This window comes from Hemiscyllium ocellatum, chromosome 24, assembly GCF_020745735.1.
Source record: "Hemiscyllium ocellatum isolate sHemOce1 chromosome 24, sHemOce1.pat.X.cur, whole genome shotgun sequence".
In the NCBI taxonomy this organism is placed as follows: Eukaryota; Metazoa; Chordata; class Chondrichthyes; order Orectolobiformes; family Hemiscylliidae; genus Hemiscyllium; species Hemiscyllium ocellatum.
In genome coordinates, this window is record NC_083424.1 from 21,010,720 (window position 1) to 21,031,802 (window position 21,083).

Here is a 21,083-nt window from a genome sequence, read left to right on the forward strand (position 1 = left end):
ATTATACAAAATGCGGAGGAATGGGATTGTGGGAGACATAGCAGTTTGGATCAGTAATTGGCTTGCTGAAAGAAAACAGAGGGTTGTAGTTGATGGAACATGGTCATCATGGTGTCCAGTTAGAAGCAGCGTACCGCAAGGGTTGGTGTTGGGTCCACTGCTGTTCGTCATTTTTATAAATGACTTGGATGGGGACTTAGAAGGGTGGGTTAGTAAATTTGCAGACGACACTAAGGTCGGTGGAGTTGTGGATAGTGACGAAGGATGTAGTAGGTTGCAGAGAGACATAGATAGGATGCAGAGCTGGGCTGAGAGGTGGCAAATGGAGTGTAATGTGGACAAGTGTGAAGTGATATACTTTGGCCGGAGTAATCGGAATGCAAAGTACTGGGCTAATGGTAGGATTCTTGGGAGTGCAGATGAGCAGAGAGATCTCAATGTCCATGTACACAGATCCCTGAAAGTTGCCACCCAGATTGACAGGGTTGTTAAGAAGGCATACAGTGTTTTGGCCTTTATTAATAGAGGGGTTGAGTTCCAGAACCAGGAGGTTATGCTGCAGCTGTACAAAGCTCTGGTACAGCCACACTTGGAATATTGTGTACAGTTCTGGTCACTGCATTATAAGAAGGATGTGGAAGCTTTGGAAAGGGTGCAGAGGATATTTACTAGGATGTTGCCTGGTATGGAGGGAAGGTCTTACCCTGAGGGCTTTGAGGCTGTTCTCGTTAGAGAGAAGAAGGTTGAGAGGTGACTTAATAGAGATATACAAGATAATCAGAGGGTTAGATAGGGTGGACAGGGAGAGCCTTTTTCCAAGTATAGGGACGGCAAACATGAATGGACACAACTTCAAAGTGAGAGGAGATAGGTATAAGTCAGATGTCAGAGCTGTTCTTTACTCAGAGAGTAGTGAGGGTATGGAATGCTATGCCTGCATCGGTAGTAGATTCGCCAAGTTTAAGTGCATTTAAGTCGTCATTGGACAGGCAAATGAATGTACATGGAATAGTGTAGGTGGGATGGGCTTCAGATTGGTATGACAGATCGGCGCAACATCAAGGGCCGAAGGGCCTGTACTGCGCTGTAATGTTCTATGTTCTATGTTCTAAAGCTCTTAATTCTTGTATCAGTGTCAGTAAACATGTTCGCTGGTCTTTGTTTCTGCTGGGCCATGCCTTTGGTCCCTCCATAACTCTCTATACCAAATCATCCAGTGAAAGACCTTTTTGGAAAGTGAGCTAGAATCACTTGAGTAATCCAGTGCAGTTTCTTGCAAGTTAACTCATTAGTCAAATACTTCCGTATTTGCATGTAGCAATTTTAGCCAGGCTTTGCTTTTCAAAGGTTGCACCATTAATTTCCAAACATCCCAGCACCATACTTGGTATTGCGTGAGACTTTTACTTGAGTACCAACCCAGCGTTTTTGACAGATTTAGCTCTGTAGAGGTTTGGCTGTGTAAATCCCAGCTCCTTGGCACAAATCCATTGCAAATGCCACATGGAATTTTAGGTATTTTAATACTAAGTTGGCAATCTCATTCAAACAGACCACAGGCTGCTGGTGTTGAAATTGGTCCTTTCTGTATGCAATGCTTTGCTGTGTCTTATTCCAAAACTCTCATCAGACAATGGAAGTTTTTGTTTGGAACATTTGATTGAGCAATGCAAACACTGATTTCATACAATTCCCTCAGGTGACTAAAGATGGAGAATTTGAATTCTGTTCAAATAAATCTGGATAGCAAAGCGAAAGTGAATTGTTAAAAAAAAAAGCCAACTCTTTCCCTTAGAGAAGAGTCCCCCTAGCCCTTATCCCTACAGTGTTTTGCTTTCAGGTTTGGCTTCATACCCTCTGAAGTGGCCTATCAAGTTACTCAGTTTTAACAAGTTTGGCATTAAATGCCAACTTTGCCAACACTGTCCACCTCCCAACCATGAGTATGAAAACCTGATGCAATCAGAGTGTGCACTTTCCCAAGGTGGGACTATTTGAAATGTTGAATTATACTGGAAGGGCTGTGTGAAAACCCCTCTACAAATTTGTAGTGCAGTTTTGAATTATTTTTATGATACAGTCATAGGAAATGAACATTGCTAGCTAGTTCCAGCATTAATTTCCTCGGCATAATTGCACTGGAGAGGGTGGTGGTAAACCACTACCTTGAACTGCTCAATCCTTGGGGTGGAGGCACACTGTCCTCCAAAGTTCTATTTAGAAGGGACCTTCAGAAATTTGACCCACTGAGGGAATGGCAATATATTTCAAAGTCAGGATTGCGTGTGGCTTGGAGGGTATCTTGCAGTTGGTGATGTTCCCAAGCTTTTGCTACCTTTGTCTTTATGTGTGAAAGAAGTTGTGGGTTTGGAAGATGCTGTTTGAAGGAGCCTCGGGAATTACTGTCGTACACACTTTGGGGGAGATGGTGGGTGAGTGGGACTATCGCTGGACTGTTAATCTAGAGACACAGGTAATATTCTAGGGACCTGACTTCAAATCCTGTCAAGGCAGTTTGTGGAATTTGAATTCAATAAAATCCAGAATTAGGATTCTACTGATGACCACAAATCCATTGTCAATTGTTGGAAAAACTATCTGGTTCACTAATGTCCTTGAGGCAGAGAAACTGCCATCCCTACCTGGACTAGCCTACATGTGACTCCAGACCCACAGCAATGTGGTTGACTCGTAACTGTCCTCTGGGCAATTGGGGATGGACAGTAAGTGTTGGCCTAGCCAGTGATGCCCTCATCCTGTGAATGAATTAAAAAAAAACACTGTGATGACCATGTTCAATGGTGAAGCGACTGGATATTGTCAAAGGATAAAGTATATTTTTCCTGGAATATGGGGAGCTTCTAAGTGTTGTTAGAGCTGCACCCATTTAGACAGTTTGGCAGTATTCCATTAAACATTTGACTTGTACCTTGTGATGGTAAGACAGGTACTAGAGAGACAGGAGGTGATTTAATTGTTGCAGTATTCCTCGCCTGTAGACTGCCATAATAGCCACAGATGCAGTCAAGGTTCTAGTCAGTTGTAACCCTCAGGATGTGGACAGTAGATTATTCAATGATGATAATGCCATTGAATGTCAACGAGTGATGATTAGGTTCTCTCTTGTTGGAGGTAGCCATTACCTGGTACTTGTGTGTTGTAAATGGCATTTGCGACTAATCAGCCTAAACATTAACTTCAGCCTGGCCTTACTACATATGAACACATGTTGCTTCAGTACCTGAGGAGTTGTAGGTAGTACTGAACATCATGAAATCATGAGTAAATATCCTGATTTCTGAACTTTTGAAGGAGGGTGGTTATTGATGAAGCAGCTGAAGATGGTTGCGTCTCGGAAACAAACCTGAGCGATGTCTGTTATGATGCCTCAGAGCAGAAATGGCTGAAGCATGGTTGAAGGAAAGACAGGACTGGCAGCTCAGCATTCCAGGATGTGGAAGTTTCAGGTGTGATAAGGGGGATGTGAGAGAGATGAGGACGTTGTATTAATGATGAAGAAAACCATCACTGCAGTAAGAGGTTTATTTGGAAGCGGTAGCTTTTGGAGTGCTGCTCCTTCATTGGATGAAGAGCACCCTTCCAAATAAACCTGTTGGACTATAACCTGGTGTTGTGTGATTTTTAACTTTGTACACCCAGGCCAACACCGGCACCTCCAAATCATCACTGCAGTAATGAGGGAGCTTGTCTGAGAAGGGTCTTCAAATGAGGCCGTCTGGGTAGACCTTAGAAATAAAACATGGTGGTTGCTTTGCTGGGATTACACTACAGGCCTCCCAAGAGTCAAATACAGAGAGAACAACAGAGGGCATGTTCTAGAGGCCATAAAGATGCATAAATCCCAGGGCCTGATGAGAGGTGTTCCAGGTTGCTGTAAGAGATAAGGGAGAAGAGAGGCTGGAGCCCTGGCAGAGATATGCTTTGTTGGTCACAGATGAAGTTCTAGTTGACTGGAAGATAGCTAATGTAGTTTTTGTTTAAGTAGGGCAGCAGGGATAGACCAGTTAGTCTGACTTCAGTGGAAGGGAAACGTTTGGAAAGATTCTGAGGGACAGGATTGATAAACACTTAGAAAGGCAGATATTGATCAGGGGTATTCAGATGGATTTGTTGGAGTGAGATCTTGTCTAACAAATTTATAGAGTTTTTGAAAAAGTCACTAAATACAGAGAAACCTTGATTACCCGAAGGACATAGACGAGGAGTATTTTGTTTGGTTAATTGAATTCCAAATAATTGAATCCTGGATAACATAGTTTAGCCAAGCACTGGGACCTTGCAATCTTACCGGATAATCAAATGCTGGATTATCGAGGGTTCCTCTGTACATTAATGAGGGTAGTACTCTTGATGTGGTTTACATGTTCTCCTGTTAGGCCTATGACAAGATCCCACAAGGAAGGCTGGTCCAAAATAGCCCATGAGATTCAAGGCAAGTTGGCAATCTGGATCCAAAATTGGCTTACAAATAGGAGGGAAAGAGGTGTTGGATGGATCTTTTGTGATTGGAAGCATGTGACCAGTGGTGTATCTCACAGCTTGGTGTTGGGACCCTTACTGTTTATTATCAACATTAACGACTTGGATGTGAATGCAGAAGCTATAATTAGTAAGCTTGCAGAGGACATGAAAACTAGTGGTGGTGATGACAGTGAGAAGGATAGTCTCAGTCTGATATTGATTAGCTTGTAAAGTGAGCAGATGGAATTTAGTTATGATAAGTGTGAGGTGATGCATTTTGGGAAATCTGAAAAGGGAGAGAGAGGGAGTACTGAGGAACAAAGGGACATTGGTGTACCATAGATCCCTGAAGATGTCAGCACAGATAGACAGGATGGTGAAGGAGGCAGATGGGATGCTTATCTTCATTAGCCAGTGCATGGATTATATGAACAGGAAAGTGTTATTACAATTTTATAAAACATTAGTCATGTGGAATGCTGAGTGCAGTTCTGTTCACCACACTCAGACGAGTGTGATTGTACTTGATGTTGCCTGAAATGAAAAGACTCAGTTATGAGGAGAGAGATTGGATTGTCTGGATTTTTTCCCCTTGGAGTGGAGGAGGCTCTGATTGAGATATACAGAGGCACAGACAGAGTTGATCATGAGAACTTATTCCTCAATGAGTCCAGGACGAAAGTGCATACGTTTCAGAGGAGGTCTGAGAAATGTTTTTTCACCCAGAGGGTTGCTGGAAGTATGGAATATGCTGCATGAGGGGGTGGTGGATAAAGGTGCTTCATCAACAATTAAGAAGCATCTGGCTGAGTACTGAAGATGCCAGGATATAGGCCAATAGACCAAGTGCAGGTGAATAGAATTAGTGTACTTTGATGTTTGTTGGTTAGCATAGTCATGATGGGCAGAAGGTCCTGTTTCTATGCTCCATGACTTTATGATTCTATGATCTCCAAAATCCAGGACCATCTTCCTTTGGGCTTAGTATGATTCCAAGTAATGGAGATTTCTCTCCTGACCCAGTGATGTCCGTTTTTCACAAGCATCTTCATGCCATACACTCAAATGTTGCCTTGATATCAACTCTCACCTCATCTCTGGAGTTCAGCTCTTCTGTCCATGTTGGCCCAATATTGTAATCAGTAATGAGTTCAAAGGCTGGGTAGCCCTGGCTGAATCCAAACTCTGCATCTGTGAGCATGTTATTCTGCAGCAAGTACTGCTTGATAGCACTGTCAATGATCGCTTCCATCACTTTGCTGAAAATCAAAAGTAGACTGATTACTGCACTTGGATTTGTCCTGCTCTTTTTTTAATGGACAGATCATACTTCAGCAATTTTCCACACTGACACCAGTGTTGTAGCTTGACTTGGGGTCATGAAGGGTTCTGCAGCACAATTCCCGTGTATATTGCCAGAATGTTGTCAGAACTTAAAGCTTTTGCAGTATCTACTGCCTTAAACAATTTTGTGATGCCCATTTGGAGCGGATTGAAGTGGTTGAAGATGCACCTTGGATCCTGGGACCTCAGTGGGGGGCTGCGATGGATTGTCCATTTGGTACTTCTGGCTAATGATGAATGCAAATCTTCAGCCATTTCTTTTGCTCTGATGTGCCGGGCTCTCCTGTTGTTGAGAATGAGTATATTTCTGGAACCACCTCCTGTTAGTTGTTTGCTACCATTCACAGCTGGATTCGGCAGGAGTTTAGAACCTAGATCTGATCCATTGATAATGGAGTTCACACAGCCATTATATGCTTCCTTTGTTGTTTGGCATGCAAGTAATCCTGTGTTGTAATCACATGTTAACACCTCATTTTTTTTTGTATGCCTGGTGCTGCTCCTGGCATGTTCCCCCACAGTCTTCAGAGAACCAGGTTTGATCTGTCAGCTTGATTGTGATGCATTTGGAATATGACACTTCACATTTACCTTTAAAATCAGAAAAAGTTAGGGTCTACGCTGCCTTCCTAAAATATTTTGAGGAAATGTGGTCTGGTTCATAACAAATTTGATACAACTGAATGGTTTGCTGAGTCATGTCAGAGGACATTTAAGAGTCAGCTAAATTGCTGTGGATTTGGAGTTTAATGTAGACCAGACCAGGTAAAACAGCAGGCTTATCCTAAAGGACATGAATGAACCAGATTTTTTTTGTTGTTGTTACAATCAACAATGATTACATGGCCACTAATACACTAGCTTTTAATTTCATAGTCGGCCATATTGAGTCTCAAACCGATGTCCCCAGTAGGTGAACCTGGGTCTTGAGTGGTTTGACATTCAAAGGACACTTAACAAGCAACAACATTGCTTTGGATCTGGAGTCTCAGGTCAACCAGTCTAGCTAAGGACAGCAGATTTCCTTCCCTAAAGAGCATTAATGAACAAGAGGTTTTTATGATCAAAGATGGTTTCACGGTGTTCATCACTGCAACTAACTTTCACTTCTTGATTTTCCTTATTGAATTTAAATTCCATCAGTTGTCATGGCATTCGAACCCTGGTCCCAGAGCATTAATCTAGGCCTTTAGATTACTGGTCTATTGACAGTACTTCTCCTTTGTTATCATTGCTGAAGCACTGATTTGATTAGCCTCCAATAACTGGCTATGCTCCTTGTCGGAGAATCACTGCCCAGTTTTCAATGATTCATAAAAACTAATTGCCATCTAAACTGGATAGTTCAGCTTAAACCCAAATGGAATAGCTTGCCTTGTTGTAAGGGATGTGGGAAAATTGAAAAATGCCGCATGGAATTTTGGGGCGTGTAATGCTAAATGGACAATTTTGTGATAAGAGACCTTTTTTCATAGTTTGATTTGATACAGGGTTCAGATTCTGATTCCAACATTCCTCTTTTGAAAATGGTTTGATGTTTAGGTGCTTGCTTTGAAAGAGACAGTACAGTGTGATTTGGTTCTTCTATCTGTGCAGTGTGGTGAGACATCTTTTAAATAAATCAATGCGGGTGACATAAGGTCATTAATTTAGATTTTGAAAAAGCAACAGTATAGCTGCTTGTTTAAAACAAAAATACAAATGTAATCAATATGCTTTCAGGTTTTCCTTGATATTGGTGCACTTGCTGAAAATTTTAATTGAAGGAGTCTGAGACTGTGTGCCACTGTAATTATTGATAGCAGCTTTCTGATCCCCAGAGTAATACCGCACATGTCTTCCTATCTCTCGGTCTTCTTGCAGGAATATTAAAGTTTCATGAGTGCTATTTGGGTGATGGCCTGGTGGAAAACAGCAACGATTTTAATGAAACAAGCAGCATCAACCTGCAGGCTTCCAGTTTCTCTACCCTCGAACAATATGTGACCAATGTTCGAGAAGCACTTGGTGTTGACTCCTACTATACCAGGTAAAATTTTAATTTCTTTTAAGGGTAGTTATTCATTTTGATATCCTCTCTGTGTTTAAGATGTCATTCTCACTTTGTTTCTTTCAGAGACAGATTGAAAGACAGGCACAAAGTGCTTTATTACAGACTGCGATTATGTTTGAGATCATTAAAGTTAGTGACTGACATCTCTTTGCAGTTGTAATGCATAGTAACACCAGCATTTGTTTCACTCTTTACACTTTGCTGCCATCTGTTATGGTTTGTTTGAGCTTCTTTCTCATGAAGCATTAAATATTAAAGTGCAATAAAAGCCAAAGAGTGGAGGAGAAAATCTGTTCATTTATTCATCTAACCCTGCAGTCTAAGTCCATAAACAGTACCAAAGTAATTGAGTTTCCCTATTCCTCCTCCTCCTCCTACATTTTTCCAGGAACATTGCTACATCAAGTTGAAATATAATTTTTTTTTAACTAGAGTCATAGAGTCTTCCAGAATGGAACTGACCCTTCAGTCCAAATCATCCACACCAACCAGACATCCAAATCTGAGCTAGTCCCATTTGCCAGTATTTAGTCCATATCCCTCCCAATCCTTCCTATTTACGTACCCATCCAGATGCCTTTTAAATAATGTAATTGTACCCGCATCCACCACTTCCTCTGGCAGCTCATCCCATACATGCACCACCTTCTGTGTGAAAAACTTACCCCTCACAATCTTCTTAAATCCATAAGGGCGGTTATAGCGCCAGGGTCCCAGGTTCGAATTCCAGCCTTGGGCGACTGCCTTTGTGGAGTATGCACGTTCTCACCGTGTCTACGTGGGTTTCCTCAGGGTACTCCGGTTTCCTCCCACAAACCAAAGATGTGCAGGCCAGGTGGATTGGCCATGCTCAATTGTCCATAGTTGTTAGGTGCATTAGTCAGGGGAATGGGTTACTCTTCGGAGGATCGGTGTGGACTTGTTGGACCAAAGGGCCTGTTTCCACACTGTAGGGAATCTAATCTAATGTAAATCCTTCCCCTCTCAATTTGCTAACCTATGCTATCTACTCTTGGACTCCCCTACTCCAGGGGAAAAACCTTGTCCATTTACCTTAGACATGCCCCTCATGATTTTATAAACCTCTGTAAGGTCACCCCCATCCCCTGCTCCAGGGAAAATTGCCCCAGCCTATTCAGCCTCTCCCTATAGCTCAAACCCTCCAACCCTGGTAACACCATTGTTAGTCTTTTCTGCACCCCTTCATGGTTAACAACATCCTTCCTATATAAAGGTGACTAGAAGTGTATGCAGTATTCTAAAAGTGGCCTCACCAATGACCTGTACAGCCACAACATAACGTCTCAACTCTTATATTCAGCATTTGACCAGTGAAGGCAAGCAAGTCAGTTCAGATAAACAAAATATGTATTTTGATTGAAAATATTGAAGGTAGAACCATTGTTGTCCAGTTTTCCCAGAAACAATTAAATTCTGAAATATAATCTGAATTTAATTCTTAACTCATATGAAATAAAAACAAAGTTTAATGCACTTAACCACCATAAACTAAAGGAATCCTATAATGTAGAAACATAATTTAATCCTTTCAATTACATCAAAAAGAAAGTTGCTGAAAGATAGTGTTATTTAATAACTCACCTCACTCATTTTAAACAAATAATGGTAATATCCTTATGATTGGGAATGGCTGCCATCTTCCTTATTCATCTCAGAGCATCCATCCAGCCAGCTGGCCCACTTACCAAGTTTTCCCATTTTTCTATGTTTCAATTCCTGTTTAGCCTGACATACTCTCAGTCCATCTTCACCAAGTCCTCTTAGTTCATGAACTTATCCAACAATCCTAGGATTTCTATCTTATATGCTAAATGTAAGTGTATTGTATTTTAGATGTTCACACATCTCTGCTTCTCCATGTCCCTTCCAAATAGCCAATTTTTTTATTGTCAACGAAGCCCAAGTACTTTGCATGATGTTGGCAAACTCCATGTACCTGCTTTTGGTCCATCTCCCTCAATATTTTTGCTGAATAAAAATTTAGCTCGCTCAGATTTAAAATTAACAATTGATCATGCATTCCACTGCCATTTGTGAAAGATAATTTCCAAACCTTTACGAACTATTGTGTGTCAAAGTGTTTCCTAAACCCTCTCCTAAACAGTCTGATCACAATTCTCATATTATGCCCTTTAGACACAGAATCCCCAACCAGTGGAAATGGTTTATTCTTTATGTACTCTGTTTTTTTTCCTGTTAATAACATGAAGACATCGATCAGATCACCTCTTCATCTTCTAAATTCTAGAGAAAACAGTCCTAATTTGTATGCTGTCTTCTTGTGACTTAACCCCTGCAGTCCGGGTGTCATTCTTGTAATGATAATTTAACCCCTGAAGTCCAGGTGGTATTGTGTTGTACTCCTTCTAAGGCCAATATATCCTTCCTAAGGTGTGTGTATTGGACATGATCTTTAAAACTCTAATACCACCAGCCCTAAAACAAAATTCCAATCTCTGAAACTTTGTTTCTAAATTAATCTCCTTTGAAAGATTCCTTATTTTTGGTTCTCCTATCAATCTTTACTTGGCTGACTAAGCATTTTTCTGTCAATTACCTTGTGACAATTGTCTGCATTGAAGGGCTATATAAATGCAAGCTGTTATGGTTATGAGTGTTTGGGGTGTTACACTAAATTCGGGGGAATGTGCTGGAAATTATGTCCGCTATTCCTGGAGTCATGGCAAAAGTTAAGGCTTTTAACAAGTATTTAAGGATTCCAAAATTTATCTATCTTGTACACCCTTGTTGATAAAAAGCATGGACCAAGATTCTATACTTAGCCAAAATTAGTATTTATTACAGTAAGTAAACACCGGCTACAGATAAACAGCTATGAACTGTTGCTGTTTCACACTCCAAATTAAGTCTGATTCCTTCAAAAATTATCCCATGTTATGGACCAGACCAGACCCCTCAAAATATTCAGAAGATTGTATGAAACTAAATTTTGATTATTTAAATGGTAAATGTAAGCTGCTGCATTCCAAATGCAATTCAATTGGTCAAACGATCAGATATGAAGTAAAACACACTTTATTCATATACTCTAGTTAAAATATAAGAAAAGAAAGAATAAAAGAAAAGAGTTGGAAAAGAAAGTTGTAGCACAATATTGGATTTGTTAGCTACTAAAAAATAACTGTTCCAATATAGTAACATCCCATAACCACACCCTTGGCCAAAAGCAAATTCAGAAAATAGGTTGTCTCATTTGTAACTTCAGCAGCATAAGAGGAAAAGCATAGAAAACTCCTGAGATAGTGTAGCATGGAAAGATGTACTATAGCCACAGACCCAACACAATTATTGCTGAAGAAACTAAGAAGCTAAACATCCTGTTTCTGTGGGACTCAACCACACCCACTCATGCTGCTTCTATTGTTCCAGTTAAAAAAAAAACAAGGCCTCACAAGCTGTTTCCTCCAGAAGTTTTCAAATGACATCTGGACACCTATGTCTTAAAACCTTTCTGTTAAAAAGAACAGTCAAAAATAGACCCTTTAAAGCCATACTATTGTCACACCCATATATATATTAACACAGACAGAGTCAGGAAAAATAATGGGGTGTTATGGACGGAGGGAATGACTGGCAAGGCGATTCAGTGGTTCCTGTTAACAGGGTTGCTGAGATTCTACTGGTCAGAATGCTGCTTCAGTCTTCCTCGTGTATAGGCTTTCACTGGTTTGCAAGAGGCACTGGATGGCTGATTTAAAAAGGTTTCTGATTTATCAATTAAAAGTCACAGTAACTGCTGAAGGAAAGGTGAACTGACTTTCTTGAGGCCAGAAGTGTTTTTTATTGTGGAGAACAGAGACAGCGCCTTAGCTGAAGGCTTCTCTATATTATACAATCCCAAACTGTTCAACCACCTTAGAAACAAGCGCATTGTTATTAGAAGCAGGAGCTTTTTTTGACATGTTGTGATCATGGTAAATAGGGACGAGCAAATAGTACCAACAAAATGACATAGATGCTGGGAATCTGAAATTAAAAAATAGACAATGCCGGAGAAACTCAGCAGGCCTGATAGTATCTGTGGAGAGAGTTAGAATTAACATTTCAAGTCCAGTATAAATCATCTTTAGAACTGAAGACTCACATTGAACTATCAACTTTCAACTTCTGTCTTGTCATCTATGAAACTTTTTGTGGATATAAAGGTTTTTAAAAGGAAGAAAGATAGACCTAAAATGGCTGCAATAGCAACCTGACTGACTGCACCTAAAGGACCAATATATTGACGTCAAAGCCATACAACTGAGTCAGCATCAAGAAATTCAGATGTATATGATAATTCCTTCCACTGGGTGATGGCAGGCTGTCCTGCCAGTCAGCCAGCTTGGAAAGACAATGAAGTTACACTTAGGAATGCACACTATTCTAATAGTGAACAGCTTTTGAGCAGTGCGGCAGAGTAAGAGAAAGTTGAATTAGTTGACAATAATTGGAAGATACCCTTTCTCTCTGCCTCTATCTACTGGTGCAGAATGCGCAAGTCAACTATTAAACAACTATGCTTTCAGTTTAAGAATTTAACAACTCAAGGACTGTCAGTGTTTTTTTTTAATCTACGTTACATTTATTTACCTTCTTTGTACCAGACCCACTCTGTTTGAATCCATCCTACCTCTGGTTGTGTATGTTCACTATCATAGTTTTCTTGTTGTTTTCTCTGAGGTAGTAGGTATTAACCTTCCTCTTTCTTTCACTCATAAAAACCTGAGTAATTTGCTGCTTTATTTTCTAGCAAACTATATCCTAATTGAAGTGTGATACCTTCATGTTATATAAAAAAAAGAATTGTGACCAACTAAGAGGAGTTTATAATGAATGGAGCAAATGGTTCAATGACATCACCTGGGTGGTCAGAGTCATTGAATGTATTTTCAAAAGACAGTTCCTGTATATTGCTTCACCAGGCTCAGATGCTGTTTCATATATCAGGACCTATCGCTCACCCAGCAACAGTTTCTAGCATTTGGGTCTCAGGCCTAATGTTCAGATACTCCAACTCAGCTCCACAAACCTTTCAATCAGCCTCATCGCTCACTGCATCCACATAGACTAACTATTCACTTGTTGCACATCACCCAATTGCAATGCAGCATAATCAGTGATATTCATGTCTGCATCTCAAGCAGAGGTGGTAGCCCATAAATGCTGAAAATGAAGTAAAACTGATGGAGCCAAGGATTCCTGAACCATCTCCTGAGATGGTTCTCTGCAACATGGACCAATTGCAACAGAAACAGTGGCATTTGGCACCACTGAGAACCTAGTGTGTAGTGTTATTTTCCTGCCTTATGCCTTTTTTCAATTGCAAACTCATCCTCATCCTGCTACCTTGTATGCTGTGCAAGCTGCTGATGGTGTGACACCAGATGTCTTGCTTTCTGTACTACCCCCAGCCAACTTCTCTTGCCCTACAATTGTCATTATGGTTTCCTTGCTTTCAGGCACCCAAGCACTATTACTTGTTCAGCCATAACAATGCCTCTTCTGGAAGAGAGATTGACACCACAGTACTGATAAAGATATCCTTTGCTTCATCTGACACTCACAATCACAAGACACTGCATGTAACCAGGGACGTAGTATAGAATCATGGTCTGCCTGTAGTGAACCATCGAGTACAAGTAAAGCTCATTCAGGTCAGGCTAAAAGAGATTCTGATGTGGACTTCAATGAGGCAATGTAAAGAGGAATGCTGATGAGGGCGTGCATTGAGATGCTGAATGCTTTGGCTGGCCTCCTGTCTAGTTCCATCTTCGTACAGGATGCTATGCAAGTTATTTTCTTAGCTCCGTGATCATTACAGTTGTAATTTTTGCATAGCAATCAGGGGTAGGAAACCTAGCAAAGCTTTGCTTCCCTAACTCAGATGCTAAAACTGGATGTAGTGTACCAAGTCTTGCTCTGTCTCACTTCAGCAATTTCAGCAGAGTATTTGAATCTTGGATTTTCTGTTTTGTTTAGTGCTACAACAAACAGTGCACTAGGTATCCTGGGAAACTGATGCCTTTCCAAAGATATTAAAACGTTGTAGTGTGATGACTCATAAAACGAGATGGATTCAGTTCATATGGGTTCAAGTGAACAACTCAGGTGAACGGCAATAAACCCATTTCCCACATTTCTGGCAAAACTACAATTCTTCCCTGCTATCACCACCCATGCCCAAAAGATTAAGCTTTTAATGCTATCGCAAATTTTTCTGACTGCTCAACATGAAAGATCCTCACAAAGAGTGCTACACGTTTTGAGTATGTGGCTTCCATCAGCTTCTGATGTAATATCCATAATTTCTTGTTCTGAAATCTTTCTGCAGTAAAATATTTCTGGATGCAGGCGTGCTGTTATATGATAGACCGTTAAGGGAGTGAAGAGTAAGGAGTGAAGAGATTGCACTGACCAGCACAGAATGATTGTGGAATGCAATAGTTTCATTGTTCCTCAGGTATTAATCTCTTGCCAAAGCCCTCAGCAAAAGTTCAAAGAAATAAATTTTGCATCCACGTGTGGTTTGCCTCCAAGCCATTTTAACCTACTCCTGTATTCCTGTCTTGTTAGCTGTGATTGTCAGGAGACTAATAAAACAAAATTACAAAGTTCTGCTGGGTTGAGAGCCTCCACATTCAAGTTATGTACCAATATTTCAAAATCTCCAGCAATGGTCCATGAGCTGAACAGAATTTGAGATTGCTACAAGGCTTTTCAGATATGGGTTTTTGGTGTTTGAAAGTGATCAAAACATTTGTTTAAAGGACAAAGCAGAGACTTGATCGTATTGAAATTTCACTTATTGTTCTGTTGTATTTAATAGCAGCTGTATTTAATTTGAAATTAAGGAGATCATTTTCCATTGATTTAAAGTGTTCAGCCTCTATGTTGCAGTTGGTTTGATTTGAAAAACCCAAATTTGTTGCATGTCGATGCATTGAAGCTGAACAATAAAATAATGGACTGTGTGCAGTACTTACGTAATCTCGAGATAATCAGAATTCCAATTTTAAAATTCTGTTTCACTGACATTGTGTCACATCCACTATTGAATAAGCTTCATATGGCTATCATATCAGAATATGCAGTACTCATTCCTTCAAATCCAACAAATAATTAGCAAACTTGCAATGAACTTTGTTACTGCCTGTAAGTTTATGGATTGGAAGGTTGGAGGAGACTGAGTGCTTGTTGAATGGAGATTTTGTACTAGCTAATTATTCACTGATTTTTGGTTGTGAATAAATGGCTTTTTCACTGGGTAGGGTTTTTATTGGAACCTTAACCCGTGTTGAATGGAAACAATGAAATTGAGTGAGTGGGGTCTAATCAGGGTAAAGTGCACTGAGTGGAATGATTCAGCATTGTAAGTGTTCTTTGAGTGGGAATTTGATGGAAGCTAAATACTTGAAAAAATAGTTCTCTTTCAGTGTCAGATTATGTGTTCAAGTCCTGCCATGGAACTTGATGTAACAACAGTGGGACTTGAGTTATTGACACCACTAGTGAGTGACACAGCCCATGTCACTTGAGGATATATTGGGCATCAGTCTTAAAGGAATATAAAAGAGAAGTAGACTTTTCAGATTTTTGAACCTGTTCATCTATTCTCTCACATTATGGTTGATATTATACCTCGACTCAATTTACTCAGCTTTGTTCATATCTGACAAAAACCTTTTCAATCTGAGTAATTTAAATAAAAAGGCGCTCAACCCAGCTTTTGGAGGAGTGCCAAATTTTGCATTCCCTCTTGTTTGACAAAATTTTTCCAGATTTTAGTCCTGAATGACTGTGCTCTACTTCTATGATTATACACTTCTTCATTTGGATTTCCTCACCATATCTTGTTATATCTTTCTAAACAATTAGATCACCCCTCAACCTTCTAAACTCAATGGAAAACCAGCCAAATTGATCTCCACCTGAAATCATAATTTAACCTTTTAAACCTTGATATTAGTCTGGTGAATCTGTGCTGTATTCCTTCCAAGTCCAATATATCATCCCTGAGGTTAAGTGCCTAAGATTGAATGCATTACTTAGATGAAGTCTGAGAGTGATGTTCTGAAGCATAGTTTCCTTCCCATTGTATTCTCGCTCCCGTGAGATAGAGGCCAACATTCCATTAACCTTTTTGATTACTTTTTGTACCTGTGCATTTAGTCTTTAATGATTTGTGTACCTGGATATATAGATCTATTTGTTCCTCTACCATTCTCAGTCCCTAGCCACTAACAATGCTTGTGAATGCTCAGGACTCTCAGTTTCCATCAGAATTGGACACAATGTTCATTCAGTGGGGTCTGATTAGAGTTAAGTACTCACTAACAGAAAGATCTTTTGGAAGCAAAGCACTTCAAGTGAGAGCCTGATGAGTGTTTGGTCGAAACCAGGTACTCACCAACTGAGGATCTGGGGAAAGATGAGCACTTGTTAAAATGTGTACCAAGGTAATGAGGCTCACAGTCTGAAAAAGGTAATGCAAGAAAAAATACGTTGATTGTGCAATATCTTTGTGCTTGACATGTTCAAGGATAAGTGTGCAAATCATAGGTGTAGAAAGCCTTCATCCATGCACAAAATAGTCTGTGCATATCAGATTTAAATCACTTAAATTGCAGGAATGGACAGGTTGATAATTCATGGTCCAGGGCAAGAGGGAGTTGAAATTAAGTCTAAATCCTCAATACAAATCTAAATTATGTTGGCTAAAATGCTTTTTCTTGTTCCTGTTTTCCATTTTTATATTGGGAATACCAGTGGATCGCTCAAGATATTGTTCACAAATTAAATTATGCACCGTTTCACAGTAATAGAATTGATATACCAAATAACATGCAATGTATGGATACAAAGGCGGAGATGTGATTAAGTGGCCATTCTTTTTAAAATCATGCAGTCTAATTTTATAGATTCTGAGGCAAATTGATGGTGGTGAGAGTGGTTCGGTGATTGGTAGGCATCTAAGTTTTTAGCTTCAGATTAGATACTTCACCACCTGAAAGATATCAAAACATGGCAAATGCAGACCTTTATAAACATGTTTGTCGGAATTGTTGTTTGCTGGTCATCAATGTTAGTTTATTGCAATGATGGATTTTTGTTTTATTTAGAGGTGCAGCCTGCCTGTGCATGAAAGATTGACAGGCCATAAGTATTTGTCTCTGATTGAATGTCAGTCTACTTGAATTTGACAGCATTAATGTAAAGGATAAATTTATTAACAGCCACAATTCAATTTTCAGCACATTCAGTCAAGGAACAAGGGATTTTTGGACTGCTTAAAAGTACAAGGTGAACAATTTTTTTGTCAGCTATGTGGGAATGAAACCTATTCTAATGGCAACTTGAACAGATTCTCAGGTACAGCTTAATATGCAGAAAATGCAGGTTTCATTGTGCTGTAAGTGTTGACACTTGGGATGTGGAAGATCATGCTTTTAATTTAGATATGTCAAGCTGATAAATTATAAAGTGCAGAATACACAGAAGCTTTTGGATAATCTAATAACTGACAGTTATGTCATGTTTATCGATTCCTGTTCCTTTTTCTTACGGAGTAAATGAGAATCAGAGGAAAACCCTCACTGGTTGGAGTCAGACCTGGCACAAATGAAGATGGTCATGGTTGTTGGAGGTCAGCCATTTCATCTGCAGGCCATTTATACAGGAGTGTCTGAGACCCAAACATCTTCAGCTGCTTCATCAATATCCTTTCCTCCGTCATAGTCAGAAGTGGTGACTTGCGCTGATAATTACGTAATGTTCAGCACCATTCATGACTCCTAAGATACCGAAGCAGTCCATGTTCAAATGCAACAAGACCTGAACAATATTGGGCTAAAACATGGCAAGTAACATTCACTTCATATAAATGCCAGGCAATTATTATCTTCAATAAGAAACCATCTAAACACTACCCTTTGACATTGAATAGCATTGCCATCATGGAATCCTCCACTATCAACATGTTGATGGTAACTATTGATCAGAAAATCAAATGGACTTGTCACATAAACATCATGACTACAAGAGCACGTCAGAGCTAGGGATACTATGGCGAGTAACTCACTGACTGATTCCCCAAACCCTGTTCACCATCTACAAGGCACGAGTCAGGAGTGTGATGGAATATTCCTCACTTGCCTGGATAAGTGCGGCTTCAACAAAGCTCAAGAAGGTTGACCCCATCCAGGACAAAGCAGCCTGCTTGATTATGTACTATTTACAAGATGCACTGTAGGAATTTGCCAAATGTTTTTACCCATCAACTTCCAAACCCATGACTATTTCCATTTTAAAGGACAACAGCAACAGATACATGGGAAGACCAGAGTCTGCAAGTTCCCCTCCAAGCCACTCACCATCCTAATTCAGAAATAAATCACTGTTCCTCCACTGTCACTAGGTCAAAACCCTGGATTTCTATCCCTGCCACCACTGTGGGCTCCACTGCAGCAGTTCATGAGGCAGCTACCATCTTCCCGAGGGCAACTCAGGATGGGTGAGAAATGCTGGCCCTGTCACTGATGCCCACATCCTAAGATTGATTTTAAAAAACTTATGGAAAGGGGTTTGGATGAGGATGTCAAGATGTTGGCAGAGGAGGTCTTGGGCAATGAGAGATTGAAGCTAGGTAGAAACATGATTAGGTATGACTATAACGTTGATATTTGTACCAATTGTTAGTGTCCATTCGTGGACAGTGAACATGTAATCAGCTGCTGGTGGGTATGTTTGTGGAATCATACTTCAACAAAAGGAGGGAAGACATTGTCCAAAAATAATTTTAGACATTTACAGGAACTCACTTGAAAGCAGTTTACCGTACTTTCAGTAGCTGAGAAATCTTTCTAATGTGATAGCTTCTTTTGTAGTATTAGCTAATACAGAATGTGTATTGCTGAAAAAGACATTTTATCAAAGCTTTCCCACAAAGTTTTAAGGACAGACAGCTTACTTATGTGACAAGTGCAAGGCAAAAACTTCAACAAATTGTCTTTACTGAGCAGTTTCTCTTGTCTCATGAATATATATAGCTCATAAGTGAACTGCTCTACAATCATTCAGACAACTTCAACAGAGCACAGCGCACATTAATCAAAATAAGAATAATTTTCAAAGTGAAGTTTTCACTTAAATAAACTTTATCTTCATCATATGTTATTAAAGGAAAACTTATTCATCTTGTTAATAAATGTGATGGAATTTAAAATCATTACCCGTTAGCAGCTGTAGCTAAACCTTTGAGAGTCACCATTTGTGAGACTTTGTATGTTTGGCTTTTTTTAAAACTTTCTGCAAATCATATCTTGCTCAGCTGCTTAACTTAGCTCCTGAATAATGACTGCCTTTTGGTCAGGGTTGATTTTATCTGTATCTTTTTCCGTTGCCTCATGCTTGATGGTTGCACACACAGCGTCGGCCTTCCGATTTAACATCAGCTTCCTGATGTTCCCTACAAGTGGCCATTCTTATGTGTGAGCTCAGCTGTCCAAGCTGGAGGCCATGATAAGAACCATTGCATAGTGATGGGGAGTAGAAATTACACAGAATTTTTATTGCCTGTCTTTGATTCAGAGTAGTGAGGTTAATTGTGGTGCTGCAGCAGCTGCTATGCCTGAGATTAGTTAACTCACTGCAGACCATGACTCAAACCCGAGACCCCTTCGGTTGGGCATGGCTACAAGGATACTAAATGATGTATAGATTGTCACCATGTTGATGCTGTTACATAATTAAACCCTCTACATGACAGTGCAACAAAGGTGCACATTTCTCAGATGTCCTTTATATGGCAAACTGATTATATCTGAGCACATATCACAACTGCCAATTACCAGTATCTATGTAAACTTCCATTGCAACATTGTAGAGCTGGCGATTCCCTTAAGCCAACTATTTTAGGTCAGAAATGTACACCACATCTGAAATATTACCTTGCTAATAAGAGGCTGAAGTCTGGGCCAAAATTCCACCTTAGGTTTCACTGAACATATTTGTGCCTCAAGGTGCATCCTGCAATATTTCTGTTCCATTGTGGGAGTCGGTTTCGCTCAGTCAGCTGGATAGTTTGTTTTGTGGTGCAGAGTGATGCCAATAGCTAATTCAATTTCTGTGCCAGCTGAGGAGTAGGTTTGCATATGACACCAAAATCAGAGGTGTAGTGAACAGCGAAGAGGATTACCTCCGATTACAACAGGATCTGGACCAGATGGGCCAATGGGCTGAGAAGTGGCAGATGGAGTTTAATTCAGATAAATGTGAGGTGCTGATTTTGGGAAAGTAAATCTGAGCAGGACTTATACACTTAATGGTAAGGTCCTATGGTGTGTTGCTGAACAAAGAGACCTTGGAGTGCAGGTTCATAGCTCCTTGAAAGTGGACTCGCAGGTAGATAGGATAGTGAAGAAGGCATTTGGTATGCTTTCCTTTATTGGTCAGAGTATTGAGTACAGGAGTTGGGAGGTCATGTTGCGGCTGTACAGGATATTGGTTAGGCCGCTGTTGGAATATTGCATGCAATTTTGGTCTCCTTCCTATCGGAAAGATGTTGTGAAACTTGAAAGCGTTCAGAAAAGATTTACAAGGGTGTTACCAGGGTTGGAGGATTTGAGTGATAAGGAGAGGCTGAACAGGCTGGGGCTGTTTTCCCTGGAGTGTCAGAGGTTGAGGGGTGACCTTGTAGAGGTTTACAAAATCATGAGGGGCATGGATAGGATAAATAGGCAAGGTCTTTTCCATGTGGTCGGGGAGTCCAGAACTAGATGGCATAGGTTTAGGGTGAGAGGGAAAAGATATAAAAGTGATCTAAGGGGCATTTTTTTCACAGAGAGGGTGGTATGGGTATGAAATGAGCTGTCAGAGGAAGTGTTGGAGGCTGGTACAATTGCAACATTTAAGAGGCATTTGGATGGGTATATGAATAGGAAGGGTTTGGAGGGATATGGCCCTGGTGCTGGCAGGTGGGACTAGATTGGGTTGGAATATCTGGTCAGCATGGATGGGTTGAACCAAAGGGTCTGTTTCCATTTTGTACATCTCTATGACTCTCATTTTCAACCTTTTCCTCACCTGAGGAATGGTAACTGTCACTTTAAACCACCACCATTTGTTTGTTTCTAATGAGAGAGCAACCCTATGGTCTGGTAAGACTGTTGCGACTTTAACCTTT

The 21,083-nt window shown here is 40.2% G+C and overlaps 1 protein-coding gene across 5 annotated transcripts in view; it reads left to right on the forward strand.

Annotated features, from left to right (window-relative positions):
- Positions 1–21,083, forward strand: part of ttc28 (tetratricopeptide repeat domain 28) — a 751,433-nt gene that overhangs the window by 580,010 nt on the left and 150,340 nt on the right. For all 5 annotated transcript variants that reach the window (XM_060843565.1, XM_060843568.1, XM_060843566.1 and 2 more), the window contains one exon: positions 7,690–7,855. In XM_060843565.1, the coding sequence (XP_060699548.1) occupies positions 7,690–7,855 (166 nt within the window). The remainder of the gene's footprint in view (positions 1–7,689; positions 7,856–21,083) is intronic.